Genomic DNA, 16756 nt, shown 5'->3' on the forward strand with positions numbered 1-16756 from the left:
ATTTTCATTAAACACGTTATTTTGATTAATTTATTCACACTATTTCATCCTTCAACTAGATATAGTCCCGGCACAAATCTAGGGTTGCTACCCAAGCCGGCTGGTCATTCATTCTATCGGTTTGGTAGCCAGAGACACAACTCAGTCGTTCAGTCTTTTTGTTCTGTATCTATGTGGTTCATTCTAAATGTTCCATTGCCATACTGGCTGGCAATGTTCTAATCCCTTGCTTGCTAGCTAGACAGAATAACAGCAAAGTAGCTGCATTTGCATTTGTTTAAGTTGTTTTCTAGTGACATTTATTTGGATACATCCATAACAATGAGCTAATGAGGCGTGATATTGCCTGGCAAAGAAATATGTGCTTTCGACCCAACTCCCGACACGTTCATTACTATGGGACAGCTGAAGATCGAATTTGAATATTGAAACAAGGTTGCAAATTTCAGAGAGACAGACAGCAAGGTTTATACAAATCTCTGCTGTTGAAAATGAAATGTTAGTCTAAAATAAATGTGAGAATGTCTAGATGTTTTTATATAGTGGAGATCAAGTTTATAAATTGTCTGGCTGGGCTGATGAGACAGTGGATTGTGCAGTCAGATGGAACAGAGTAAATATGCATTTTAACGTCATAGATTTAACTGGTGGTAACTTGTGGAATTGACACCGGCTAGAATGCGGTTTTAACCAACCAGCATTCAGGATTAGACCCACCTGTTGTATAAAAAACATTCGGAATAAAGCTGGGATATTTCCTTCAGTTTCAGCCCTAGATCATTTCATGTTCAGTCTTCTAGTTTCGTCTGTGCACTCCCTCCAAGTCTTAGCGTATTAGTCTGAGTTCTGAGAAAGAGATACAGGCATCCGTTCATTTAACCCAACTTACTGTAAACAGAAGCCAGAGTGATACTGCAAGCCAATAAGAGATCGACTTGTACGCTAGTTGAGCTTGTGGTTGACTGAGAGCTTGTGACTTGCTGTACCGATGCATGTAATGGTGGACCAAATATACAGGTCTCCTGCACACTTGACCATTATCTAGAGATTAAGAAGCATAAAGTCTCTTAGCACTACTGCTTGACTTCAGGTATCTGCTTGGTAAGAATGGATTGTGTTGCAGATGAAATAGTAATAATGTAATTTAGGTATAATTTATCTGCAAAAATAATTGTAGTTTTTCTCAGGGTCCAACTCCTGGGCCAAAGGGTAGTTTTCATGTCATTTTTTGATTTTGTAAAATGTTTAGATCGATGCATTGAACATGGAAGTGATTGATGATTGGAAGAATCCAGTAGCTAGTGGTCCAGGTTTAACATTCTCATCTTCACCCATTTTCCTTAGAATGTTCATGCCTCTAGATCTTATTACAATGCTTTTCAATAGGGCCATGTAAAGCCAGATGTAAAATGAAGGGGGGATTGGGCAGTCATGAGATACTGTGTTCAGCTCTGACCACAACTCAACCAAATGTGGAGTCAAATCTCAAATTCAATGTTCATCACAGGAAGTTGGTGGTACCTGAATTGGGAAGAACGGGCTTTTGGTAATGACTGGAGCGGAATAGATGGGATGGTATCAAATACATCAAACACATGGTTTCCAGGTGTTTGGTGACATTCCATTTGCTCTGTTCCAGCCATTATTATGAACTGTTCTGTAATGTCCATTCAATGTGGTTGATTATATCGGACCATGACTGCTGCTTGTAATCCATATAAAATGTTTTCTCAATCTGAAATACTTTGCCTGCAGTCATGGGGCCTTCTCTTCCTTGTCCTATTGGTATTGTATGTGCTGTGTGTAAAGTTTGTTCTCTTCTCACAGCCCAGGGAGAAGGGGCGCATGCGCTTCCACAAACTGCAGAATGTACAGATCGCACTGGACTTCCTCAAACACAGACAGGTACAGTGTGATGATTAATTGCATCAATCAACACTGAGTCTACAAAACACTAGGAAACAAAACATCTTCCTAACACTGAGTTGCTCCCCATTTTGCCATCAGAACAGCCTCTGTTCTTCAGGACATGGACTCTACAAGGTGTCGAAAGCGTTCCACAGGGATGCTGGCCAATGTTGACTCCAATGCTTCCCACAGTTGTGTCAAGCTGGCTGGATGTCCTTTGGGTGGTGGGACATTCTTGATACACACAGGACACTTTGGAGCTTGAAAAAAACAGCAGCATTGCAGTTCTTGACACACTCATACCGATGTGCCTAGCACCTACTACCATACCCCGTTCAAAGGCACTTAAAACCTCTCTAGGGGGTGTGGGACGGTAGCGTCCCACCTGGCCAACATCCAGTGAAATTGCAGAGCGCCAAATTCAAAAACAGAAATACTCATTATAAAAATTACAAGTGTTATACATCGGTTTAAAGATTAACTTCTTGTTAATCCAACCACAGTGTCAGATTTCAAAAAGGCTTTACGGCGAAAGCATACCATGCGATTATCTGAGAACAGCGCCCAGCAGACAAATCATTACAAACAGTTACCAGCCAAGTAGAGGAGTTACAAAAGTCAGAAATAGCAATAACATTAATCACTTACCTTTGATGATCTTCACATGGTTGCACTCACAAGACTCTCATTTACTCAATAAATGTTTGTTTTGTTTGATAAAGTCCCTCTTTATATCCAAAAACCTCAGTTTTGTTCGCGCGTTTTGTTCAGTAATCCACAGGCTCAAAGGCAGTCACAACAGGCAGACGAAAAATACGAAAAGCATCAGTAAAGTTCGTAGAAACATGTCAAACGATGTTTATAATCAATCCTCAGGTTGTTTTTAGTCATAATAATCAATAATATTTCAACCGGACAAAAGCTTCGTCAATATAAAAGGAAAACAAGAAAGGTGCGCTCTCGGTCGTGCGCATGAAAAACTTCTGGGACACTGCAGTGTCCACTCATCCAGAGTGGTCTTACTCCCTCGTTTTTCAGAATACTAGCCTGAAACAATTTCTAAAGACTGTTGACATCTAGTGGAAGCCATAGGAAGTGCAATTTGAGTCCTAAGTCAATGGATACTGTAATGGCATTCAATAGAAAACTTCAAACATAAAAAATTCCCACTTCCTGGATGGATTTTTCTCAGGTTTTCGCCTACCATATCAGTTCTGTTATACTCACAGACATTATTTTAACAGTTTTGGACACTTTAGAGTGTTTTCTATCCAAATATGCCAATGATATGCATATCCTAGCTTCTGGGCCTGAGTAGCAGGCAGTTTACTTTGGGCACGCTTTTCATCCGTAGGTGAAAATAGTGCCCCCTACCCTAGTGAAGTTAAATATTGTTTCTTGACCTCTGAATGGCACAATCCATGTCTCAGTTGTCTTAAGGCTTAAAAATCATTTTTTAACCTGTGTCCTTCCCTTCATCTACACTGATTGAAGTGGATTTAACAGGTGACATAGCTTTGACCTGGATTCACCTGGTCAGTCTATGTCATGGAAAGAGCAGGTATTCCTAATGTTTTGTACCCTCAGTGTATCTATGTTTTTTAACATATTTTTTCACTTTGAACTGATTCTCATAATGTAAACTAACAGTCCCAATACCTTATAATTCATTAGATAACCATTTAGATAAAACTTAATCTAGAGGGACAATTTTCTTTAAGATGGTTGTACATACTTGTGTCCCCTTTGTGACAGGTTAAACTGGTCAACATCAGGAATGATGACATCGCCGATGGAAACCCCAAGCTGACCCTCGGCCTGATATGGACCATCATCCTTCACTTCCAGGTATATCATGCTTCACTCGTAGCATAACAACAACCAATATGTTTATTATCATTAAAATGATAAGCCTGAACATTGAAAAAACATATTGAAACACTCATTTGAAGACCATATGAGGTTTTCATCCTCAATATAACTCAGTGACGGAAGGAACTTTTTTCTCCCCGAATGGAAGATGCCAGGAGCATTTGGTTATTTGTTTAGCAGTTTGAGAATATTTTGAAATATGGAAAAAGAAGGGCACAAGGATATTCTTAACATCATGTGGGATTCCGTCCACTCCAGGGGGACTCAGTGTTTATCGTTGACAGGCAGGAGAGGTTGGTGTGGCAGGTAGCGGCTCTAAACATTTTAACGAGTCCCACCATTGGCTATACTTATTTTTTTATCAGAGGACCCCATAGGGCTCTGGTCAAAAGTAGCACGCTTTATAGGGAATAGTGGGCTATTTGAGTTGCAGACTCTGTTGTTTTAGTCCTTTAAGTCCTCTCATCAAAACATGATGCCTTGATGAAGTGGAAGGAAGCAGGAATCTCTCTAGATTCTCATGAAGGCGAATTGAGAGGTCGGAGGGCCTCTTTCCATGTGGTGAGTCACATCGTGAGTGTGTACATAGTAGAGAAGAAGCGAGAGGGATGAGACAGTAAGTCCTAAATATTTTCGCTCTCCACCCTGAAAGTAATATTAGAACGCCTGACAGTGTGCCACATTGAAAATGTCACATTGGTCATAAAGCAATCTTTGTTGTTCTAATAAAGCTCAATAAAGTCTCATGCTATGACTAAAATCAACCATGACTCCATTGATCATCTATTTTTTCTTCGGTTATTGTTTTATTTTTGGTGGTTGAGAGGGGTTGGGTTATGCATAGTATTTCTAGCATGGCAATACATTAATTATTTAACAATGCATTGAACACAGTGTGCAGTGTACACATTGTGTTGAGCATCAGAAACAAAACACTAAAGTAAACACAGATCCACCATAGACTACTGAGGGAAATGGACTGCTGAGAGATTCAAAAGGCTGTACCTGTGACTCATAGCTTTATCTTCCATCTTCTTTCAAGCAGGAATTCACTGCAGGAATTTGCTGCACCTTATTCAATTCTGTGCCCCATGGATGTTTTTACTTTCACAAGTTGGATTCTGCACCCGGGAACATAAAGCTGTTCAGGAGGGTTTCACAGCAGTAAACTGCTGACTGTTGGTTATTCAGGTTGAAAATGTATCATCTGCCTGGATCAAGTCAAGTTGCTTTGAACTTTAAATCCATGCATAATGATTATACCAAAGCGTGCACAGTTCTCTTCCAGTATGTGCACTTTATCCACAGCCCTTAACCCTTTTTGCCAGCCTTTTTGCCAACCCAGCACACCTTGAACCATCTATAACAGTGTTATTCAGACCTACAAGTTGTGCAGGTTTTTGTTTAAGCCCAGTACCAACACACCCGATTCAAAAAATGTACTAATCATCAAACTAGTTCAAATCAGATGTGTTAATACTATTGGGATACCCTATGGATCCCACAATTAAAGAATACTCTATAGCCTGTCTTACCAATACCAATACCCCCCCCCCCCCCCCCCCCCCCCCAGATCTCAGACATCCAGGTGAATGGCCAGTCAGACGACATGACGGCGAAGGAGAAGCTGCTGCTGTGGTCCCAGCGCATGGTGGAGGGATACCACGGGATGCGCTGCGACAACTTCACCACCAGCTGGAGGGACGGCAAGCTCTTCAACGCTGTCATACACAAACACAGGTGAGATGCAGCCTTGAAGAAGTAGTATTGAGGTGATCTGACTGGGGATTGAGGAAATCATGGGGTCACGGATGAAGGTTGTGCCAGGGGCCTAAATGGACATGCAAGAACACTTTTTTAGCTATGCCTGATCATTTTGTGATTACATGCACTTGCCTGGACTTGCTATTATATACATCCTTTGGACGTAGTGAACCCCTGTGATCCTTGCAAGGTTCCACATACATGTTAAATGTTTTCTTTATTACTGTACATACAAAGAGAGGAATGTGAAATTCATATTTGCTGTGCACTGCAGAAAGGCTGACTTGTTCAGGTAGTTATGTAAGGGTGTAAAACCCCCTGTCAACTGAGGGTCACCATTTATAGTTGGATGGAATTTATCCAACAATTATGTAGAAATGTTGAATATAATAATAAACTACATTTAGCAATCTGACTCCAATATTATGTGAATAAATGCAACAGGCCCTGTGACTCCCTAGAGGATCTAGTCAAGGTAGTGAGCCTTGCGTCACCACTTAGTATGACTATAATGAACGTGTCTAATTTGCACCTTTACGCAATTATTAAGAGACTAGATACAAATAGCTAATCCTGGTGGCCAATGTTCTGGCATTAATTTATTGAGGCAAGCAGATCAGGGATGTCAAGGTGTTACCCAATCATATGCTATGTGTATAGTGTAAATAACAACTACCAATAGACCTACTAAATTATAAGCGTATAGTCAATAAAATAATGACTCTGTAAAATGAAGAATGCATTTACTCCATTCAACTAATATAGTTTATTAGCCACGAAAGAATTAACTCTCAAACTATTACAGTGTACATGAAATACATGATACATAGATGCTAAAGCAGTCTAAGGCACTGTATCTCAGTGCTAGAGGCGTCACTACAGACCCTGGTTTGATTCCAGACTGTGTCACAACCGGCCGTGATTTGAAGTCCCATAGGGCGGCGGACAATTGGCCCAGCGTCGTCCGGGTTAGGGTTTGGCCGGGGTAGGTCGTCATTAAATAAAGGTTAAATCAAATTTTAAAAATGTAATTATCGCTAAGACATAAGATGGTGACACGTCTTCTGTTCAGAATATTCTCTAAGAGAAAAAAATATGGAGCTTGCTAACAAGTTCTTAAATTGTAGACATGCGTCTCATGTCTAAGCCGTTGCATTTCAACTCCACCTTGTCCCTGTACTGGCATTTCGCTTGTTTGATTGCCTTGCAGAGGGAATAACTACACTGTTTATATTCAGTCATATTCCCAGACCTCTTTCCATGGTTAAATGTGGTGGATCGCGCTTTCAGTTTTGCGCGAATGCCGCCATCCATCCACGGTTTCTGGTTAGGGTAGGTTTTAATAGTCACAGTGGGTACAACATCTTCAATGCACTTCTTTATAACCGCACTCACCGAGTCAGTGTATAGGTCGATGTTGTTCTCTGAGGCTGACTGGAACATAATTCCAGTCCGCGTGATCAAAACAATCTTGAAGCGTGGTTTCCGATTGGTCGGACCAGCGTTGAATGGTTCTCGTCACTGGTACATCCTGTTTGAGTTTCTGCCTATAAGACGGTAGATGCAAGATGGTCGGATTTTCCGAAGGGAGGGCGGGCTTTGTATGCATCGCGGATGGTAGCAGTGATGGTACTCATAGTAACATCCATTTAGTGATACATAGATGCTAAAGCAGTCTAAGGCACTGTATCTCAGTGCTAGAGGCGTCACTACAGACCCTGGTTTGATTCCAGACTGTGTCACAACCGGCCGTGATTTGAAGTCCCATAGGGCGGCGGACAATTGGCCCAGCGTCGTCCGGGTTAGGGTTTGGCCGGGGTAGGTCGTCATTAAATAAAGGTTAAATCAAATTTTAAAAATGTAATTATCGCTAAGACATAAGATGGTGACACGTCTTCAGTTCAGAATATTCTCTAAGAGAAAAAAATATGGAGCTTGTTAACAAGTTCTTAAATTCACCGTCCTTTTTCCCAATTCAAGAAAAATTAACATTTCTTTGCACTTTGCTAGAAAAACAATAGACAGGAACAACACACCCAGATCCTAATCGAATCAACTAAATTTAAATGATAGGAGAGCACCCCTGTGTCACTCCTCTTTGAAATATCCTCAGTCCACCGAACAAATAACACAGTTTCCCTGTAACAATAAATCCATAGCACTTACTGTACAATAAAGCATATCAACTTTTGAACTCTTGAAACAATCCAAACATTAAATCAAATCAAATTGTATTTGTCACATACACATGGTTAGCAGATGTTAATGCGAGCGTAGCGAGATGCTTGTGCTTCTAGTTCCGACAGCGCAGTAATATCTAACAAGTAATCTAACAATTCCCCAACAACTACCTAATACACACAAATCTAAAGGGGTGAATGAGAATATGTACATGTAAGTAAATGGATGAGCGATGCAATAGATAGATGGTATAAAATACAGTATACACGTGATATTAGTAATATAAGATATGTAAACATTATTAAAGTGGCATTATTTAGTGTCATTGTATAAAGTGTCTAGTGATCTCAATGTAGGCAGCAGCCTCTCTGAGTTAGTGATTGCTGTTTAGCAGTCTGATGGCCTTGAGATAGAAGCTGTTTTTCAGTCTCTCGGTCCCAGCTTTGATGCACCTGTACTGACATCACCTTCTGGATGGTAGCGGTGTGAACAGGCAGTGGCTCGGGTGGTTGATGTCCTTGATGATCTTTTAGGCCTTCCTGTATGTGTCCTGGAGGGCAGGTAGTTTGCCCCCGGTGATGCGTTGTGCAGACCGCACCACCCTCTGGAGAGCCTTGCTGTTGAGGATGGTGCAGTTGCCGTACCAGGCTGTGATACAGCCCGACAGGATGCTCTCGATTGTGTCTGTAAAAGTTTGTCAGGGTTTTGGGTGACAAGACAAATTTCTTCAGCCTCCTGTTGCACCTTCTTCACCACACTGTCTGTGTGGGTGGACCATTTCAGTTTGTCTGTGATGTGTACACCAAGGAACTTAAAAAACTTTCCACCTTCTCCACTACTGTCCCTTTGATGGGGATAGGGGGGTGCTCCCACTGCTGTGTCCTTTGGCCCATGATCATCTCTTTTGTTTTGTTGACATTGAGAGAGAGGTTGTTTTCCTGACACCACACTCCGAGTGCCTTCACCTCCTCCCTGTAGGCTGTCTCGTCGTTATTGGTAATCAAGCCCACTACTGTTGTGTCGTCTGCAAACTTGATGATTGAATTGGAGGCGTGCATGGCCACGCAGTCGTGGGTGAACAGGGAGTACAGGAGGGGGCTGAGCACACACCCTTGTGGGGCCCCAGTGTTGAGGGTCAGCGAAGTGGAGATGTTGTTTCCTACCTTCACCACCTGGGGCGGCCCGTCAGAAAGTCCAAGACCCAATTGCATAGGGCGGGGTTTAGACCCAGGGCCTCCAGCATGATGATGAGCTTGGAGGGTACTATGGTGTTGAATGCTGAGCTGTAGTCAATGAATAGCATTCTAACATAGGTATTCCTTTTGTCCAGATGGGATACGGCAGTGTGCAGTGTGATGGCGATTGCGTCGTCTGTAGACCTGTTGGGGCGGTATGCAAACTGAAGTGGGTCTAGGGTGGCCTGTGAGGTGGAGGTGATATGATCCTTGGCTAGTCTCTCAAAACACTTCATGATGACAGAAGTGAGTGCTTCGTGGCAGTAGTCATTTAGTTCAGTTATCTTTACCTTCTTGAGTACAGGAACAATGGTAGCCATCTTGAAGAATGTGGGGACAACAGTCTGGGATAGGGAGCGATTGAATATGTCTGTAAACACACCAGCCAGCTTGTCTGCGCATGGTCTGTGGGTGCGGCTAGGGATGCCGTCTGGGCCAGCAGCCTTGCAAGGGTTAACACGTTTAAATGTTTTACTCATGTCAGCAATGGAGAAGGGGGGGGGCAGTCCTTGTCAGTGGACCGCGGCGGTGGCAATGTATTACCCTCAAAGAGGGCAAAGAAGGTGTTTAGTTGGTCTGGAAGTGTGATGTCGGCGTCCATGACGTGGCTGGTTTTCTTTTTGTAGTCCGTGATTTACTGTAGACATGCGTCTCGTGTCTAAGCCGTTGCATTTCAACTCCACCTTGTCCCTGTACTGGCATTTCGCTTGTCTGATTGCCTTGCAGAGGGAATAACTACACTGTTTATATTCAGTCATATTCCCAGACCTCTTTCCATGGTTAAATGTGGTGGATCGCGCTTTCAGTTTTGCGCGAATGCCGCCATCCATCCACGGTTTCTGGTTAGGGTAGGTTTTAATAGTCACAGTGGGTACAACATCTTCAATGCACTTCTTTATAACCGCACTCACCGAGTCAGTGTATAGGTCGATATTGTTCTCTGAGGCTGACTGGAACATATTCCAGTCCGCGTGATCAAAACAATCTTGAAGCGTGGTTTCCGATTGGTCGGACCAGCGTTGAATGGTTCTCGTCACTGGTACATCCTGTTTGAGTTTCTGCCTATAAGACGGTAGATGCAAGATGGTCGGATTTTCCGAAGGGAGGGCGGGCTTTGTATGCATCGCGGATGGTAGCAGTGATGGTATTCATAGTAACATCCATTTAGTGGATTTCACGTTTTCATCTGTCTTCACATCTCCAACGGTGTCCATGCTCCCAGGGTTCTGTGAGAATGTCCCTCCCCAGAGAAAGCCACAGATAAGTTGTGTTTGACCTCTGTGATAGCCCATAAATGGTCAACCATCCAAATGGCATAAATCGTGATTGAGTCATCACGCTGGGCCTCAGCGCCTGCAAGTCAATAGTCTCAAGTATCACCTTCTCTCATTCTTCCTCTACAGTTATGCAGTCAGTTGCAAGTACTTCTCATTATTTTATTTGTTTTCATTGACAAAAACATTTTATTTGACGTAGCAATCCCGCATGACCAGGTATGCATTCATGCACATAGCAATAATAAATAATAATAATAATAATAATAATAATAATAGATGTAATTTGTATAGGACTTTTCACTACAGCAAGAAACAACAAAACCTAACATTTCTATTAGCCTATTGACAGTTCTGGGTGAAAGATCTTCCACGGTCATCCACCGAGGCAGGTAGGTGCAAATCCAACACGTCACATAGCAGTAACATTCAATCTACAATGAAAAAGTTAGCTAAATGTTTGTGTAAAAAGAATACGCATAACACCTACCATAAGGGGTCAGGATAGATTTTGACAAGGGACTTTTCATGTTTGCACATACCGTACAAACACACACCCTGTATGCTCACACTCTACACACAGGACTCAGGAGAAAGGCACAGGAGGTGGCTAGGCAAGGCAGCTATGTGGTTTTATTTAGTTGCATGAAAAGAGAGAGGATTGTGACTGAGGGTGTGTGTCCCATGAATTTTAAAGTAAGATGCCCACAGGGGCTGTGCTTTTAAGTCTCAGCAAGTAGCAGCACAGCTCAGGTATGCCCAGGTGTCTCACGTGTGTCTGCCATACAAACTTCACACAGACCAAGGGAAAGACAGAAGCACACTCTGCAGAACGACAAAGCAACAAAGCAGTCTGTGCTCACGTACAACTTATTGAATGAGAGAAATGCATGAGAAAGTAATCTCTCAATTCTATGACCGTCAACAGTCAAGGCTTGCACATTATCTAGCCGTGGAAAGGGGATTCTACATCTGAGCTAAATCTGAAAAACATCAGTCATAGTCTCACACATGGATTTGTAAGACTGAAAAGAAAAACTGCAAGAGGAGAGTTTGGACACTGTTTGGACACTGTTGCAGTTGAGGACACACACCATCAACATGATGCACAGTCTAAAGAAGAAGTTCCGCTCCTCCAAGAGACGGTTGAACAGCACCTCCAGCAGCACCCAGGGCTCTGTCATTGACCTGGAGGACCGGGTTGTCATGCTGTGTGAAGATGTCTCAGCTGAGAGTAGCACTTTTGACTCGAATCGGGGGTTACAGAACCCGGGGGAATTCTCCTCCAGCCGAGGTTCCCAGATCGGGGAGCAGGAGGCAGGGTCTGGGTCAGGATCAGACCCACGCATAGTGAACCTGAGCAGGGACAGACACTCCTATAGACAGGTCCTCTACTCTGATATGGAGCACTACCCCAGGGGCCATGGAGACTACTATGTGCAGAGAGTTGTGCAATGGTATGCAGGGTTTATGTCAGTGTTTCATTAAGGTGGTGGTTGGGATTAATTTTGATAGCCGTTTCCTTTTTTTTGCTACTTCTAGACATTAGTTATTTTCCTATAGGGAATCTAATAAGTTATGCATTTTTCGCCTCTTCTTTACAAATCCCCTGTATTTTGTTTAACCACGCTAGGCTAAATCCATTGGCAAATATGATATGCCCTGTGCTCATTCCAAGCAATCAAATCTTGTATCTGCACACTATTTGACTGCAATTAGCTTTATTGGCAGTGTACATGGAACAAGTTGTACATGGAATTTCAAACTAATTGGTTGTTAGTAGGAGCTCTTGTTTTTGTCTGCCCCTGTCTGTATAAACATTCCTCTGACAGAGGCATGTCGATAAGGATCTAATGTAGGCAGTCCATCATGATTAAACTGCCTACAGCAGGGTTTCCCAACTGGCGGTTATTTCTGGGGGAATTGTCATTGTTGGACATAAAAGACACCATGAAATCAGCTCCAAGGGATATTAATTTTGGAAATCTGTTCCCAAATATTCCCATGCATAACAGAGAGATATGTGATAGTATACAAATCCAAGCAAGGTTTGAAATGATTATGTTTTCGTCAAATATTATATATGTTTGGGCTTCTTGCAGTCAATTTGCAGGCTACAAATAATTTATAATTATGTTCCGGCCCCCTGATAATTCGCTCAAGAAAAAAAAACGGTTCCGCGTTTGAATCTAGTTGATGATCCCTGGCCTACAGCAACGAGCTGCTGGATCAGTCAATGGGTTTGATTGTTTTACAGATGCCTGACAGGGGCAAAATTATGTAGGCCATAACAATGACATTTGTGTGCTTATATTATGTTTTATCCTTATGTTTTTAGAAAATAACCTGCATTTAATGGTTTTACCTGAATGTTTTGGGGTTGCAAAGATGAATATAATACAACCATTTGTCCTATATTCTATAAGAAAATACAAGAAAATGAGATGCAATTTTATAGTTTTAATAGTCTTTTCTATGTTCTGTCCCCAGCCCTACTCTGATTGACATGAGTAAGGTGTACCGACAGACCCATGTAGAGAACCTGGAGCAGGCCTTCAGTGTGGCAGAGAGAGACCTGGGCGTCACTCGGCTGCTCGACCCAGAAGGTATCGTTTTCTCAATTACTCGCAATACTATTAGTGGCGTATTTGTATGAATACTTGCATTTATCTTTTTCTAAAATCAGTTTTTAACTGGTGTTCATTGTCTCCCCTCTAATAAGATGTGGATGTGCCACACCCAGACGAGAAGTCCATCATCACATACGTGTCCTCCCTGTATGATGTCATGCCCCGTGTACCTGACGTCCAGGATGAGGTGAAAGCCAATGTAAGTGTCGTCTTCTTGGAACCATATAGGCCATCACCACTAGGGGGAATCCTCCTGGTCTCACCTTTGAGATCACATCTTCCCAAAATGTAAGATGTCTTTGATGCTCCGGGGTGAATTTTCCCTTAAGTACAGGTATAGGATCAGCTTCTCCTCCCCCAATACTAACATTAACCATTAGAGGGGTAAATGCAAAACTGACCCAAGATCAGCATCTAGAGGAAACCTCACCCTACACCATGTTTAACCAGTGGAGTGATGTTTAATGCAATGATATGGTGACTACCCGCAACTGATTTAGTCCATTCAACCTTTCTCTAATGAACCCTCTTCTGTCTCCTGTGTGTCCCTCAGGAGCTGGAGCTGCGCTGGCAGGAGTACTATGAGCTGGTGACCCTGCTGCTGCAGTGGATCAGACACCACATCATCGTGTTTGAGGAGAGGAAGTTCCCTACCAGCTATGAGGAGACTGAGGTAAGTCTCCTCACCTATTAGGGAAATCTCTTGATACATGTAAGTGAATATTCTGTCTGCTCCAAATGTGTTATAATTGTCTTAGAGACTTGATGTATGACAAAGGCTATGTTCAGTTGTAACAGTGAATTAATTTAGCATAATTTTTTCCTATTGGGGCCAGTGGGGTAGCAGTTATGGAAGTGGTCTGCAATGAGAAAATAAGTCACTGGTAAAGGGTACTAGTCTCCATAACTTATGTCTTGCTTGGTAAGGAAATAATCTAACTGTTTGTCTCTGTTTTCTGAAAATTGTCTTAGGGATGTGATGAAACAAGAGCTTCGTATGTTTAATTGTCATGTTGAATTAATTCAGCAACATCTTAAAACCACAGGTTCTTTGGCGCCAGTTTCTGAAGTTCAAGGAAACAGAGCTGCCTGCAAAGGAAGCAGACAAGAATCGATCCAAACACATCTACACGTCTTTTGAGGTTAGCAATTAAACCACTAAAAGGAGAAGGTCCAAGCCAAAACGCCCAGAGTGAATGTTTGGACACATCTAAAGAATAGTTAAATAAACTAACTGCATCAAGTAAATGCTTGTCCTTTTTTAAAAATGTTCCTGCCTGTGCCTGTCGTTGTCTGTCCTTGTAGGGTGCAGTTCAAGTGGGTAATGTCAAGGTTCCCCCTGGGTACCAGCCTATCGATGTGGAGAAGGAGTGGGGTCGTCTCCATGTAGCCATACTGGAGAGAGAGCGTCTTCTAAGGACAGAATATGAGAGGTGAGACTGCCATTATATGTACGTACAACACTGTGGAGGGTCAATGATGTTTGAGATTATACCTTCATCTTTGAGATGATGCTGAAATCCGTTACAGATGTTTTTGTTAGATGCAGTTCTGAGGAGAAATTCTTGATTTGGGAACTCTGTCACGTGGTGTTTCTGTTGTGTTTCAGTTGTTAAATTAAAAGCTCAATGTCTATCAGAAGTAACACATTAAACAGGACATAAAACATTGTAAAAAAGAGCATTCACACCCAAAGGCTTCTGTAACTACAGTACCAGTCAAAAGTGTGGACACACCTTCTCATTCAAGGGGTTTTCTTAATTGTTTTACTATTTTCTACATTGTAGAACAATAGTGAAGACATCAAAACTATGAAATAACACATATGGGATCATGTAGTAACCAAAAAAGTGTTAAACAAATCAAAATATATTTTATATTGAGATTCTGCAAAGTAGCCACCCTTTGCCTTGATGACAGATTTACAGTACCATCATCTAGTTATTTCATTACCTCATTAGACAATACCCCAGCCTCAGAGCTGATTTAGGAGAGACTGTGGAACATGTGTTGACCTGATGTGTTGACCTTTGACCCTCAGGCTGGAGCTGCTGCAGAGGATTGTCAGTAAGGTCCAGATGGAGTCTGGGGTGTGTGAGGAGCAGCTCAACCAGGTTGAGGGTTTGCTACAGATGGTGAGTCTCACACCCTGCCAGGGGGAGACAGTCACAGCCAATGTAGACTTCATAATGTACAATCTGTGGCCCTACAGATTTGTCACCACAAATCCATGCTGCTAGACTGAGTAGTCAATGATACAGTGAATGAATACCCCACAGTTATGTGAGATTGGATGTGTTCGGATGGTCAAAAGCATTCTCAGGCTCATGGACTGATGTCTACTAATGCTGTATTCAAGATGGAACACATGGTGTCATAGTGTTTATACTGTATCTATGTTCTAGGATGTCCGTTTGCTGAGCTCAGGAAAGCCTGCTATGCACACAGCAGAGGTAGAGACAGACCTGGACAAGGCAGAGGGCATGATCCGGTACCTCTTCAATGACGTGCAGCTGCTGAAGGACGGACGCCATCTACAAGCTGAACAGATGTACCGCAGGTCAGAACAACCACTGAGTAAAACCATTTAAGCTCCACATCAAAATAAAATCTAACTTTGTATCACAATACAACTGGTGTAGACTTTAACATGAAATGCCTGCTTACGAGCCCTTCCCAACGATGGTTAAAAAAATAAGTAATTGTAACACAAAATAAATAAAATAAAATACACAAGAATGGAGCTATATACAGGGAGTACCAGTACCAGATCAATGTGCAGAGGTATGAGGTATTTGAGGTAGAAATGTACTGTACATGAAGGCAGAGTAACGTGACTAGGCATCAGAATAGATAATAATAATAGTAAAATAAAGAACAGAGTAGCAGCCGCAAATCATGATTGTAAAAGTGTGTGTGTGTGGGGGGGGGGGGGTTGTGTGGGTTTTGTGTGGGAGTGTCAATGTAGTGTGTGGGAGTGAGTGTGTATATGGTGTGTATATATAGTCTAGTGAGTTTGAGTAGGGTCAGTGCAAGATAGTCATTACTGAGAGTTCGGGTACCATTAATTGGCTATTTAGCAGTCTGGCTATTTAGCAGTCTTATCCACTCAAGAGCATTACTGTATTATTGTGAGGCCTTGTGCAACACGCGATGAAACCTAAGCCCTTACTGTATTGTTAAACCAACTTGTTAAATCCAATTGATTGAAATACCTGTTTCGTTGTCATTGAACGATTCAGCATTGTTTCTCCTGTTTTACCTCCAGAGTGTACCGTCTCCACGAGCGGCTGATGTACCTGCGCAGTGAGTACAACCTGAGCCTGAAGTCTGAAGTGACTACCACCCAGATACCCATGTCCCAGATGCAGACCCTTCAGCAGGTCCCCATGAGGGTGCGTCCCGAGCTGGATGAGGTGACCCTGCGCTACATCCAGGACCTGCTGGCTTGGGTTGAGGAGAACCAGAGGTGGGTGGACCAGGGGGAATGGGGCTCGGACCTGCACACCGTGGAGTCCCAGCTGGGCAGCCACCGTGGCCTGCACCAGTCAGTGGACGAGTTCCGTGCTAAGATCAACAGAGCAAAAGCAGACGAGGTACAGTGTGAAAAACTACCTGGGATGGGATTGGAGTTAGGGGAAAATTAGACTGATTCAGTTATACCATCATTGATCCTCTTTGGTTACTGCCAAAATGACCGCTTCTTTTTTTTAGCCATGCTTCTTCTCTAATCTTTAATCTTTTTCTATTCTCCTTCAGAGTCAGCTCTCCCCTGTCAGCAAATGTGCCTACAGAGACTACTTATCCAAGCTGGAGTTGCATTATAGCAAGCTTCTGGTAAGTTATGGACTCAAAATATTAACGTACAACTACAACTTTTCAACAATCTGCC

General features: G+C 42.5%; 1 protein-coding gene across 4 annotated transcripts in view; it reads left to right on the top strand.

Moving 5' to 3' along the window:
• LOC106569778 (plectin) overlaps positions 1-16756 on the top strand; it is a 225313-nt gene that overhangs the window by 173813 nt on the left and 34744 nt on the right. For all 4 annotated transcript variants that reach the window (XM_082961060.1, XM_045694589.2, XM_082961061.1 and 1 more), the window contains 12 exons: positions 1828-1905; positions 3664-3756; positions 5354-5520; positions 12725-12840; positions 12957-13063; positions 13418-13537; positions 13911-14006; positions 14170-14297; positions 14906-14999; positions 15270-15424; positions 16133-16460; positions 16624-16701. In XM_082961060.1, the coding sequence (XP_082817186.1) occupies positions 1828-1905; positions 3664-3756; positions 5354-5520; positions 12725-12840; positions 12957-13063; positions 13418-13537; positions 13911-14006; positions 14170-14297; positions 14906-14999; positions 15270-15424; positions 16133-16460; positions 16624-16701 (1560 nt within the window). The remainder of the gene's footprint in view (positions 1-1827; positions 1906-3663; positions 3757-5353; positions 5521-12724; positions 12841-12956; positions 13064-13417; positions 13538-13910; positions 14007-14169; positions 14298-14905; positions 15000-15269; positions 15425-16132; positions 16461-16623; positions 16702-16756) is intronic.

The sequence above is a fragment of the Salmo salar genome, chromosome 14 (genome assembly GCF_965601325.2).
Source record: "Salmo salar chromosome 14, fSalSal1, whole genome shotgun sequence".
Lineage (NCBI taxonomy): Eukaryota > Metazoa > Chordata > Actinopteri > Salmoniformes > Salmonidae > Salmo > Salmo salar.